Source organism: Macaca fascicularis, chromosome 12, assembly GCF_037993035.2.
Source record: "Macaca fascicularis isolate 582-1 chromosome 12, T2T-MFA8v1.1".
Taxonomy (NCBI): domain Eukaryota; kingdom Metazoa; phylum Chordata; class Mammalia; order Primates; family Cercopithecidae; genus Macaca; species Macaca fascicularis.
The window spans coordinates 220085-233190 of NC_088386.1; the positions used below are offsets into that span (position 1 = coordinate 220085).

The 13106-nt window shown below is 46.7% G+C and overlaps 1 protein-coding gene across 1 annotated transcript in view; it reads left to right on the forward strand.

Moving 5' to 3' along the window:
* LOC141408151 (uncharacterized) overlaps positions 1-10546 on the forward strand; it is a 165417-nt gene extending 154871 nt beyond the window's left edge. The window contains exons 4-5 of the mRNA XM_074008666.1: positions 9170-9296; positions 9557-10546. Coding sequence (XP_073864767.1) covers positions 9170-9296; positions 9557-9608 — 179 coding nt within the window. The 3' untranslated portion in view covers positions 9609-10546. The remainder of the gene's footprint in view (positions 1-9169; positions 9297-9556) is intronic.
* The last annotated feature ends 2560 nt before the right edge of the window (positions 10547-13106 follow it).

Sequence of the window (13106 nt, forward strand, 5' to 3'; positions counted from 1 at the left end):
AGGTGGGAGCTTGGCTTCTGATGTGTCTGGTTTGCTGCAGGCCGCGCTGCACCCCGTGGTTCCTGAGCCCTGAGCTAAAGTACGCCCTGCTGCATTGCCTGTGCCGCTTTTGCTGTGCAAGGAGAGCTCCTGCCCTGGGAAACTTCCTCGCACCTGACAAGCACCACAGTTTGCAGCAAGACCTGTCCGAAGCGTGGACTGCCAGGAGCCCCGCCTTGGCCCTGTCCTTTACAGGTTGGGAGCGACTTTGTGGGGTTTGTCGGCCCTTCTCTCAGGTGTCCTGTGTCTCATGGATCAGCCGACGAGCCCCGTCTGGAGGAGCACTCTGCAAAACGCTGCCGGCCACCCAGATCTCCTAGCGCAGAGTGAGGCCACATCTGCAGACTTGACCGCACAGAGTCCCGAGGCATTCGGCAAGAAGGGGAGTGGGATGTGTGTGAGATCCCACTGCGGAAGCCGGCTCTGCTCCGTACTCTGCGTGCGGGGTGCCTGATGTTCAGACCTGCTGTGTCTATCGGGGGCCATGGCGGGGTGGTGGGAGTGGGGGCAGGGAGCAGCGCGGATGGATCCAGGGAAGGACTTAGTTGAATCCCAGCTGCCCACATACCTGTTGCTGGTCTTGGACAAGGTCCCTAGTTTCTCTGGGCTTTCGGTTTGATTGTAAGACTAGGACGCCGCCCTAGTCTGAAGATGTCGGTGTGTGCGGGAATGCCTGGCGCAGTCACCATGGGTTTTCCTTCAGCCTCCTCCGTGCCCCTCCCTGGGTCAATCAGTATCCATGCGTGCCACAAGTAAATTACAGTCCCTCCGAAAACCAGTTGACCCGAGTTTTATGGTCGAGCATGGTGAGTGTCCTTGCCAGGAAATGCCACTAGATGTCTTGGGCCTGCTCCTCTACCTCCACAGCAATCCCCGGAACAGGCTGGTTCAGGATGTGGGAGGTGGGAGTCGGTGTTGTACCTAGGACAGGCTGAAGTCAAAGGCTCATTTGCTCTGTGAGGGGTGATCAGGATGACACATCAAGAGGAGCCCCTTGGCTGACCCTGGAGGTGGACGGTCGGGTCGGATTGGTCGCCCTCCAGGACGTGTTTCGAGTGATGCCTTCCCTGGGTCACACAGCACTGATCTGTAGTGCACAACTTCCCAGCTCCAGCCAATCTGGTCTTGCCGTCTCCTTGTGCCTTGTGTTGGGCATGTGGAGGAGGAAGAAGTTTAACCCATCCCCTCTTTGGGAATGGCAGGGCAGTAACAAAGGTAGTTGATTTATACATGGCCATCCTCGTGAGGTGAGGACCTGAAAGGTTTACTGCTTTCCCGGAAAGCTGCTCTGGGCGTCACCATCACTGATCATGGACAGCAGCTCAGAAGCCCGCTTAAGGTGCAGGGATGGACCGGCGCTGGTCCTGTCTGTGCCCAGGCTGTTGGTCACACCGACGGCCAGGCGATGGCTGCCTTTGCACGAAGCTGGGGTCAGAGTTAATTTGGGCAGTGTCGGCTTTGATTTAGGTCAAGATTGGTCAGTCTTCCTAAAATACTAGTCATGAAAGCTTTCATAGATTGTAGTTCTTTGGGAGGTTTCTATGTGGTTTTTAGACATTTAAAGCATAGGGCCCATGGCCAGTGTTGAATGACATTTTGTTCAGTGTAACTGACAGGACACTGGACCTGAGTCCCAGGCCCGCCACCGGGTTCAGGGAGCTTCAGAGAGGGAGATGTTTGTGCTCAAGTTTTCGCAGTTGGGATGGGACATGGGCATGGGGCTGGAATGCTCTAACCTTCAATCTTCAGTCATCGGTATTACCTGTGCACACGCATATCGTTTTCAAAGATGGACGAGCCTTTGGGAAATAGCTGAAGACTTTTCCAGTTTTGAAAGAAGCCGGGATGACACTGGAAACGTCAGGTGTCTTGGCTGCTGATCAGGTCCATCACCACGCACTTGGTCCCTAACCTGGCACACCTCTGATCCCACACAGTGGCTGACCAGGTCCGTAACCTCAAAAGCTTCTGATGAGGCGCAGCTGGTGACTAGGTCTGTAATCTTTCTTGGCTCTGATTGGACAACAGCAGGTAACCTGGTCCCTAACCTCGCACACCTCTGATCATGCACAGCGGGGTGACCAGGTCCATAACCTCACATTTCTGTGCACAGCAGGTGAACAGGTCTCCAATCTCAAAAGCTTTTGATTGGGTGCAGCTGGTGACTAGGTCTGTAACCTCGCATGGCTCTGATTGTGCAGAGCTGGTGACCAGGTCACTAACCACACACACCTCTATTCGTACACAGCGGGTGACCTGGTCCATCACCTCACACCTCTGATTGTGCATAGCAGGTGACCAGGTCTGGAACCTTGCACACCTCTGATCGTGCACAACGGGTGACCAGGTCCATGACCTCACGCCTCTCTGCACAGTGGGTGACCAGGTTCATAACCTCACACCTCTGATCATGCACAGCTGGCGGGCGCAGGACCCACTTCAGTGAGCGGCTGACTTCCCAGGTGTGAAGGGGGAATGCTGTGTGGCTCGCTAAACCCCTCCATGCTTTGGGGGCTCCAGGCTGTGGCCGGCAAGTAGGAGGTTGTCCCAGGAGGATGCTGTGTGTTGGGGATGGGAGGCAGCTGCAGGGTGGAAGTAGGATGAAGTTGTAGGGGGGCACTGTGGTGGGGGGTGGGACAGGAGGTAACTGCAAGTTGGAAGTGGGATGTTGTCCCAGGAGGCTGCTGTGTGTGGGGGAGGGAGGAGGCAACTGCAGGGTGGTGTGGTCCCCGTGCCACTGATTTCAGGTTAAAATAGAATGTGGACCTCTTTTTACCATAGTTTTTAATTACTCCGCTAGTTTGTGTTGCTGTCTCTTGCTGTGCAGTCCACAGTCTGACGTCTCTGTGGTCCCCATGTTTCCCTTCTGCTTATGTTACCCGATCCTGTGGGTCAGCTGTGAGGAAACCACTCTCCACTCCTCATCTGGAGTGGCCTCGAGCTGGGTGTGCTGGTCTCCTTGTGGGCTAAAGTGTTCTTCTGTTACTGTTTTCTCTGTTTTTTGATGAAATTTAGCAGACTTGGGTATGGTGCAAACACTTTTAAGAATGTCTTTTGCCTTTACGGAAAAAACACCTGCATTGCTTTAAAATGAACCTTTCCTGTGTCTCCATCCTTCCCCATAGATCGCTCTGTGTTAGAAACTCGGTGGTGTGTGTGCTTCATGGCCTCATTCCATCAAGCACTGTAACCTCTGATTGCAAAAGTGACTGCACTCAAGGCAAAAAACTCTGCAAATGTTGAAAAGAATGAACAAAAACAATATATTGTTCTCTTGTCATCCTGAAATGGCTACTCTTAATATTTTGATGTAGTTCTTTCAATTCTTCTTAAGTAAAGTTGCTTCTAACACAAGCACTTTGATTATATTGATCAAATTATATTCAGGAAATAAGGAGAAAGTAAAAAGAATATCCAGTTTGGGGCAAAAAGGAAGACGACATAGAAAGAGGCTGTAAAACTCCCTGCAACTTGAAAAGCTGGGTTGTGGTGGTTGTGGTTTTGTTTTTACCATGAGAGACCACAGGATTCTTCTTGGCAGTGAAGGGCAATAAGATAATACCCTGTGTGTGTTCTGGTGGCCGTATAAACCGAGCCGCATGTCCTCTTTCGAAGCAGAGAAAGCATGAGGTTTGAGGTAGTGGTTTGGTAACTTTTGGAAAGTCTGTTTGTAGGACTGCACTGCAGAGATTAGGTCAGTCTGAATTAGAATCGAATGATCTGTTCAGGCCTTGGGAGCTTTCTACACCGGGTGTACGCCTGTTCTGGATGTGGTGCAGAAGGAACAGGACTGGGAGGGTTTCTTGCTTCCCAGTCATAGAAATGCCTGCAATTATCACTGTTTGTTGTCTTTCAGGAAGCTATTTCAGGAAGGAAGTGTACGTTCCAAGGCTGCTGGTTGGCCTGTCATCACCCTGGGGGTCTTGGTGTGGATCACGGGAGCTGTGACTGCTCACGCGTGGAGCTCTGTCTGTCTCGCTGCCGCGCCGGTAGACAACTGGTCACTAACAAAGTGTGTGTCCCAGTTGCCTTTGAGAAGAATTCTCTGCATCATTTTTATACAAGGTCCTTTTTCCTGTCAATGTCAACATCGTGTCTTCTAGCCAAGCGATATGTTCTTGCAGAAACAGGAAGTGTGGCCCAAGTGAGAAATGAGGGAATTGATCCATAACTGCTATCAGTTTTTATAGAGTTGAGCCATTGTAATTTATACGTAAACATGTTAAATCTGTAGAAGTGAGTCACCGTGCCAGGCCCTCACAAATGCTGAATGTCTATGTGGGACCTCTCTTCTATCGGGTCCACATCACAAGAAGAAAAGTCGCTCAAATGCAGCACGGAGTGGACGTGAATCTCCGAAAACTCCATGAATCAGAACGACTGCTTTCCCAATTGCCGGTCTCCCCATTTGAGGTTGTGAGATTCCCGTTCTGAAGCTCCTTCAATTTCCCAGCATCCATTTCATTCCTTCATGGAAACAGCAGACTCACACTGATACCTTGTTCTCAGATTTTCTAATTAGAAAAAGCACATATTTCACAGGAATAGTCCAGCTAACTCACTCCTTAGCCTGGGGTAAGCCACATACCTCTTTTCTCTTTAAAATACTCACCTTTCAGAACTCTTGGTAAATAAGAATAGGAAGGTACCATGACTTTGGCCACAAGCAGTATTATGTATAATGTGCAAGTGAGTGCCTTGAGAGCCATGGTTGCTAAAAACAAATTTTCTCAGAAGAGAAAAGTGTGAGCAGTTCTTTACATGTTAATTTTGTTTTGCCTAAATAACATCTTGTCTTTGTACAGGGATACAGGACGTTGCTGAGTATTGACGGGGGCGAGTGGGTCCTGCTGCCCCACTGTGTGTGACAAGCCCTTTGTTTCTGGCCCGGAAATGTCCCGGCTCTTTCAGTGCATTGGGCTGGTGCTGGCTCCCTTTGTTAGTTTGCATGCGAGGCAAAATCTCACGCCTTTCACTCTTGTTGACATACAGATGCCAAAGCTTTGAACAAATTCTTACTAAATCAAACCCAGAAATATGTAAAAGGGATAAGAATACCATGAACACTTAGAGTTTGTTCTCATGATCTGTAGTTTTGCATTGCACATTTGGCACATCATTCAAAAATCAATGTAATTCACCACATTAACAAAAAATAAAGCAGAAAACCCATTTTATCCTCTCGGTAGACACTGGAAAACATCTGTTGAAATTTAATAGTCCTTATACAAATTTCCTATCACATCAGGAACAGAAGGGAACTTTCTCCGTTTGATAAAGGCCACTCCTGAGAAACAAGAGCTGACCCCCCTCCTCGGTGGTGACAGCCGGGGAGCTCTGCCCACAGTCAGGGGTGTCGGGAGCATGGCCATTCTCCGTGCTTCAGGTTCGCATGGTGTGCACTGGGGCCCTCGTCTGTGACGTGAGTCAGGAGAACTAAGAGGCATAAAGACTTGGAAGCAGGGAGATGCTTGATGTACAGAAGACACAGGGCCTTATTTAGAACATTTTAGGAAATGTACAAACAACCAGAAATGGTGTGAATTTTGCAAGCATGCAAGATGGACTCTTCGCAACAGATGTATACAGATGCCCAGTGGCCCATGAGAGGTGCTCACCAGGGAGTCATTGGGTAAGTACAACTTAAACCCACAAGGTTCCCCTTCACAAGAGTGGAGAAGGGAGGACAGTAGCAGGTGCTGGTGAAGATATGACAGACTGGATCTCAGATTGAGGGAGACTTAAAATGGCACAGCCACTTCAGCAAACTGTGGCAGTTTCTTTAAAATGTGTACACTTACCATATGGCTCAGCAGGTACGCTGTAGACGTTCACCAAGGAGAGCTGAAAATGTGTGTCCTTGTAAAAGAATGCACATTATCTCCAGAGTAAATTGTCATAGCCAAGAACTGGAAACAACATAAATCTCTCTCATCTGGAGAAACATGAGCAAATTCTGATATGTTCATACATTGTCCTAGTTCCCAGCAGGAAAAACGTACAAAATGCTGAAACCAAAACAGACAACGGGGATGAGTTCCAGGAGCCTTGAATTGAGCAGAGAGTGAACACCACGCCGTGGAGTCCATGTGACGATGGAGAATCTATGCGAGTCTCGGGTGACGGAAGAGCGCCAAGAACACTCCTTGAGAATGAACAGTGGCTGTCTCTTGAGGGCTGGGATTGACTGGGAGGGGACTTGTGGGAACTTTGATGCAAAAGATTTGATTAGGGTAATAGATTTCCATTTATCGAAATGTGCCAAGTGTACTCAAGATCTGAACATTTCACTGTGTATACTTTGTACTCCCTACCTTCCAAAAAAAAATGAAAAAAATAAGTACAAATGAGCACTGAAGTCGATAGATTTTTCACAGTCGTATTAGATAGCAATTCTGAAAGCATTTCTTTATCTCCAGGCTTAAGCAAATAAGCTTAATAAATCAGTGAATATATTGAGTGCTACAGGTGCCAGAGAGGTAGAAATAAGAAAAGGCCAAAGCCTGGAATGGATCACGTGGGATTCGGTTGCAGCAGGAGGTACAAGTATAAGCTGGTGGCTCCCGACAGATGTAGACAGGGATAGAAGTGCCTGTGGATGGGTGTGGGTGCACATGCGTGTACATGCGTGTGTGTGTTCTACTTGCCGGCAATGTCCAGCAGCACCCGGTGCCCACTCTTAGCTTCCAAACACCGTTCTTCACTAGAAGGAGCCCTGGCCTAAGGGCTGGGGAATCTGGTGTCAAATCTGGGACCAGTTGAGCAACAGAACAAACCATTGTAACTATGAATCATAACCCACCAAGCCAGACTCCGTGAGTACATATGGACATATGTAAATGAATGCTGAAAGATAAAATTATTTTTCAGTGAATATGGAAGATATAATGATTTAGAAAGAATGACAGGAAATCAGTGGCTGCTAAAACTAGTAGTGAAGAATTCATGGACAACAGAATATGCACATAGTGTCAGGGTGTCTCCTCCCAAATCTTAGTTTCAACGCGAGAAGTAGCATCTTTGCTTTGGAGGCACTTAAGCACCACCTTCACTGAGTTGCCGATGTTAACATTGTCACACAGGACAGACTTCTGCGGTGTCCCTGCTAAAATGCATACTCTTGAGTCTAGTCCGGAAGATACCAAAATAAAGGACAAACTGTAAAATAACTGACCTGTATTCTTTCACATTTCCAATTTCAAGAAACACAAAACCTGAGAAACTTGGATGCTGGACTGGTAAAAATCACATGACAAACCATGATCCTGGATTGGATCGTAAAAGAGGAAGACAAAGTAAGAAAATTATGGAGACAGTTGACAGCATTTGAAAGTGAACTTCGTATATGACAGTTAAATTTCCCGATCTTGAGGAAAATGAATGTGAGAGCATATCCTTGTGTTTAGGAAATACATTGAAACATTTAGGTATGGAAGGACATAGTATCTGAAATTTATTTTCATTTGACTTAGAAAATTCATGGGGGAGGGGGGAAAGCAGTGATGTAAGATAGGAGCAGTTGGGCCTAAGTTGAGCCTGGTAAGTTATGTGGGAATTCACTACGCTGGTCTTGCAGATTTTCTGTGTCTTTGAAATTACATCCAAAAAGTTTAAAACGGAGAATATGCAAAACAAAAAGCGATTTGTGGAAGTGAGTGGACTGTCACCTCATTGATCCCTTCAGTTTTCGGCCATGAGCCAAGTCAGTCACATAGTGGTTTTTGACCTGGGAATTAGAAATAGTGGCCAGATGACCAGGCTCTTTATCTAGTTAGGGAGAGAAGTGTGCACAAAGGCTGACCAAGACCAAGCAGTGTGATGAGCTGCTTGTGGGCGTGATGCTGAGGGTCTGGGTCCTGTCTCAGGTGGCAGCTTGGGGGGTTTAAGCCAGAAAGCCACGTCCGATTCCCTTTCAGTGGGATCATTCTCGCAGCTTCAGAGAAAACTGCCCCAACCCGTCTTCACTCACGCTGGCCATTTTTGGTGGTGGTGGTTTTATTCTGCTAACACCGTTCTCACTGACAGTTTAGGGCCTTTGAGCGGATTTTTGCCTGTGTCTTGAAGATTCTCGTCTTGACAGCCGGTATGCTTCATTCCTGTTGTTCTGATTCTGTGTTAAGAGGGTTCTTCCCTGGCTTCACAGTTTGGAGTTGCTGCTGCATCTGTCTCTGCTTTAATTCTCTAGCCCATCTATCACTTGTCTCATCCCTTAACAAGTGGCCTGCGTGAGATGCCATGAGACTGTCTGCCTTATCACCGCTGCGACCCCAGCCCATAGGGACTAACAGAGAAGGCATTCAGTGAATGTGTGGAATTAATGTAATGGGTTAATAGCCACAAAATGTCTTAATGGTTGTTTTAATCCATTTCCATGCTGCTGATAAAGACATACCCGAAACTGGGAAGAAAAAGTTTTAGTTGGCCTTGCAGTTCCGCATGGCTGGGGAGGCCTCAGAATCATGGTGGGAGGCGAAAGGCACTTCTTACATGTCAGCAGCAAGAGAAAACGAGGTAGAAGCAAAAGCGGAAACCCCGATAAGCCATCAGATCTCATAAGACTTATTCACTATCACGAGAAGAGCACAGGAAAGACGGGCCCCAATGATTCAGTTACCTGTCCCTAAGTCCCTCCCACAACACATAGGGATTCTGGGATGTAGAATTCAAGTTGAGATTTGGGTGGGGACACAGCCAAACCATATCCATAGCCAACACAGTCCTGGCCCATGGCCGGTGTTGAGCTGAGCTGCGACCGTGGCTGTGTGAGTTGGGGTGCGAGGCGTGCACACGCCTCTCAGCGGTACAGTGAAAGGATTTGGAGGCTCAAACGTGTGACCTACAAAGAATCTCCAAAGATCAAGGTTCATTCACCCTAAAAAGAAAAATCTCAGTGCAGTTTACACCCAGTGTTTGCTTGCAGATACGGATTCTAAAGTACTAAAATGAAAAAAGTCTGTGAATAAATTTTAATGTCTTTACTGGAACTGTAAACACTGATTTTTTTTCCTCACCCACCCATCTGTTGGTGAGTTTCAGAAGGTGGATGAACCGTGCTGCGGGGACAGAGAGGAGGGTGCAGCTTGGCCTCTGGGACCTCAGCTGAGCACTGAGTGAGCTCTCTCCGTTTCAGACGTCCACACGGAAGCTGTCCAGGCGGCTCTGGCCAGACACAAAGAGCAGAAGATGGCCGGTGCCTATGCCTTCCAAATGCAGGTCCCTGGTCGTGCAGACCTCCATGGACGCCTACACCCCTCCAGGTAAGGGACACGCTCCCCGACGCTGCCTCCTGAACATGCTGGGTGCCTCAGAATTGACCACTAGCCCAGTAGTCGGGTTTCTGCCTTCAAAGTCATGGTGCAGAAATGCAGATTTTGTGAACCAGAAGTCCGAAAACAGTGTATGAAAAGTAACTTTATGTATCTGTATAAATACACATTTTTAAGTTTTCATCAAGATTCATACATACGATACATACCAGTAAAATCTCACACAGTTGTATTCATTTAATTCCTTGTAGGGAAAAGGGAAGAGTTCGTAACCCTCTGGGTGGAATTGGACTTTTCTTCTGATTAGGCTCGTGCATGCGTGTTCTCATATCTTCAGATAAGTGTGCTATATCGTTGGATTGTTTTAGAACAAGTGAATTGGACAGTTTAGGCAGCTACCCGAATCAGATCATAAACTTTGCCTGCAAGGTGCCAGCTAGTATTTTAGTTCCTGCAGGCCATAAGGTCTCTCACAACCACTCAACTGTGCCCTCAGCCATGGGTGATAGCAAATGCGTATGGCTGTGTACCCAGAAAACTTTATTTACAAGAACAACGGACCAGATTTGGTGCACGGACCTGCCAACCCCTTATCTAAATTACTGAAGGTAATAGCCAATTTATATTTCTGCTATATAATACTGCTTTTCTTTAATCTTGAATTTTACATAACTACTCAAATTCTCTCTTTTCTCTGCCCAAATAATTATAAACTACATTTCATGATCTTCACACCCAAGTAAAGCAGAAAGTTTAGTTATCCAGATACTTGTTAGAGACACGGATTGAACCTACGCTATTTGGTGTTTAGTTTCTGTGATTTTGATTCCAACATTATTCATGCCGTTGTTGCAGGCTTGTCTTTCAAAGGACCTGAATCACCTTACATCCCACGTTGAAGCTACATATACAACATTTGGGGGAGTATTTTTACTTCTGAAGTTTAGCTTAGTCTTGGCAAGCAGTGAGACAGAAGGACGTGCTTCAGATCAGAGCTGAGGTCAAGTGTATGTCCACATGACTGCAAGCAGCTCCTGAGTTTCACCTTTACATACCTTTACAAATGAACGTACTGGAGTGCATCACTTTGGGTTTATCGTTGCTTTTTGTTTTGAGACAAGGTCTTGCTCTGTCACCAAGGTTGGAATTCAGCATCATGATGGCAGCTCTTGGCTCACTGCAGCTGCGGCCACCTGGGCTCATGCGGTCCTTCCACTTCAACCTCAGGCAGCTGGGACCACAGGTGCTCGCCACCACACCCAGCTAATTTTTAAGTGTTTGTAGAGACAGGGTGTTCCTATGTTGTTTTTGTGTTTCATTGACACATAACGTGTTCTTCTTCTAAAGAACGCAGTGCCAGCAGGCAAGGGAGTGAGTGCCGTGCTAGCAAGTTGTTGACAAGGGAGCCCTTTCTGCCAACGTGCTCCCTTGGGCTCCTCCATTTCCTTATTTTAATATTAAGCCACAGCACATAATTAAGGGCTGGGCACGATAGCTCATGCCTATAGCTCCAGTAATTTGGGAGTCCAGGGCAGGTGTATGGCTTGAGCCCAAGGGTTCAAGGCCAGCCTGGACAACATGGCAAAATGTACAGAAATGCCTTTTGTACATCTTGTCTTCACCAAAAGTACAAAAAATCAGCTGAGCCTGGTGGTGTGCACCTGTAGTCCCAGCTACTTGGGAGGCTGAGGTGGGAGAATCACTTGAGCTCGGGAGGCAGAGGTTGCTGTCAGCTGAGATGGCACCACTGCACTCCAGCCGGAGCAACAGAGCAAGACCCCCATCTCGATTAGAAAAAAATAACGATAATAAATACAGACTCTTTAGAAATGATTAGGCCAGGCATGGTGGCTCATGCCTCTAACCTCAGCAGTTTGGGAAGCCAAGGCAGGCAGATTGCTTGTGTCCCAGCATTTGAGACTAGCCTGGGCAACATGCCAAAGCCCATCCCTACAAAACATACAGAAATCAGCCAGGCATGGTGGTGTGTGCCTGTGGTCCCAGCTGCTCGGGAGGCTGGGATGGGAGAATCACCTGGGCTGAGGGAGGTTGAGGCTGCAGGGAGCCATGATCGTGCCACTGCACTCCAGCCTGGGCAACAGAGCTAGACCCTATCTCAAAAAATAAAATGCTTAATCCTGTTTCTTTAGTGTATAATTTGCAAAAACTTATGGTAAAAAAATTGCATTTGTATGTGTTCTTTGTGTAACTAACAACATGGACGTAAAAGGATAACCCACTTGAAATATTTTAAACCAAATTTTTGGCACTAACCAGTATGTAAGGCAACAGGCATTTTTCTTGACCACTTTTTATAAGAGAAATGACTTTGAAATGAAAGAAGCATTGCAGTTATTTGCTTATTTCTCGTATTGAATCCAACCGCTGAGAAATGTTACTGGGTCATGCATGATGAATAACTTAATTGTCTGCAAAATATAAAAGAATATTTGAAATGTTATTTTTGTGAAATGTTTGGATTTATTTGACTAACATTTTTATATAAACCATAAAGCATCCTTTGTAAATTTTCATCAGGAGTCCTCTTGATATCACATGGGGCAGTTTTGTAAAATCATAAATGTCAATATCATAAAATATTTTTACTCCCAGCCTATTGTGTGCTTAGCCATAGTTTGCATGTTTATTACCATAGTTACTGGGTCCAAATCTTAGCTGCATTTTCTTACCTAGTTTTCTTGGTTGCTGGTAACAGTGGTTAGATCTTACTCAGTTTCATTGCCCTTCAGAGAATGTTCTTGAAGTTTATCTTCTATGAAATGACTGGCTGCTGACCTCGATCATAGTTTCTGGAGCAACACTCATTAGGATTGTGGCAACACTAATATTCTATGGCTGAAATTTTCCTTTAGTTTTCAAATATAAAGATATAAGAACAATTTGCCAAAACTTGTTCTAGCCATGATGAGGGAACAGGGACTGAAATCACACATCTGCCATAAACAACTGTAAAGCTGCACAAAACGAATGAGGTGGCTGTTTTTAGTCTGTGACCACAGCTGTGCCAGCCAGAACCTGAGGGCAAGGGCAGGAGAATGAATGAGACGCACCCACAGTACACTTGTCCTCTGGAGTACACCTGCAGATCGAGGCACCGAGAGCTCAGGTGTGGGCGGAGCATGGCCATCCTACCAGGTCCAGGAGGGGGGGAGATTGGAGTGGGTGCAGGATTGGAGCTCTCCACAGATTCACACCAACAGCGAATCCAACCAAGCCTGCCCATGTCACGATGACCCAGCAGTGCCTGTGCTAGCTGCTAAAACAGGAGCTGCAAAGCTTCAGAGGAAGGTTAGGGATCCTGAGTGTGCTCAACAAGTTACCCACAATGTGTAATATTCAGCAAATCATCACTGCATACACAGAGAAACAGGAGGTAGAATCTGTGGTCAAGAAAAAGGCAGTAAAATAGCGCACACACATGCAAGGTGGTCTCTGTCACTCACCACATGCGGCGGCTGAGCACATGAAGTGCGCCCGGTCTGAAGTGGATTTGCTGTGTGAAAGACATGCCAGTTACTATAAAAAGTAGAAAATACTGTATTTGTGTATATATGTATATTTATATATATATATATATATATTTTTTTTTTTTTTTTTTTTGAGACGGAGTCTTGCTCTGTCACCCAGGCTGGAGTGCAGTGGCGTGATCTTGGCTCACTGCAAGCTCCGCCTCCCGCGTTCATGTCATTCTCCTGCCTCAGCTTCCCAAGTAGCTGGGATTACAGGCACCCGCCACAACGCCTGGCTAACTTTTTGTATTTTTAGTAGAGACGGGGTTTC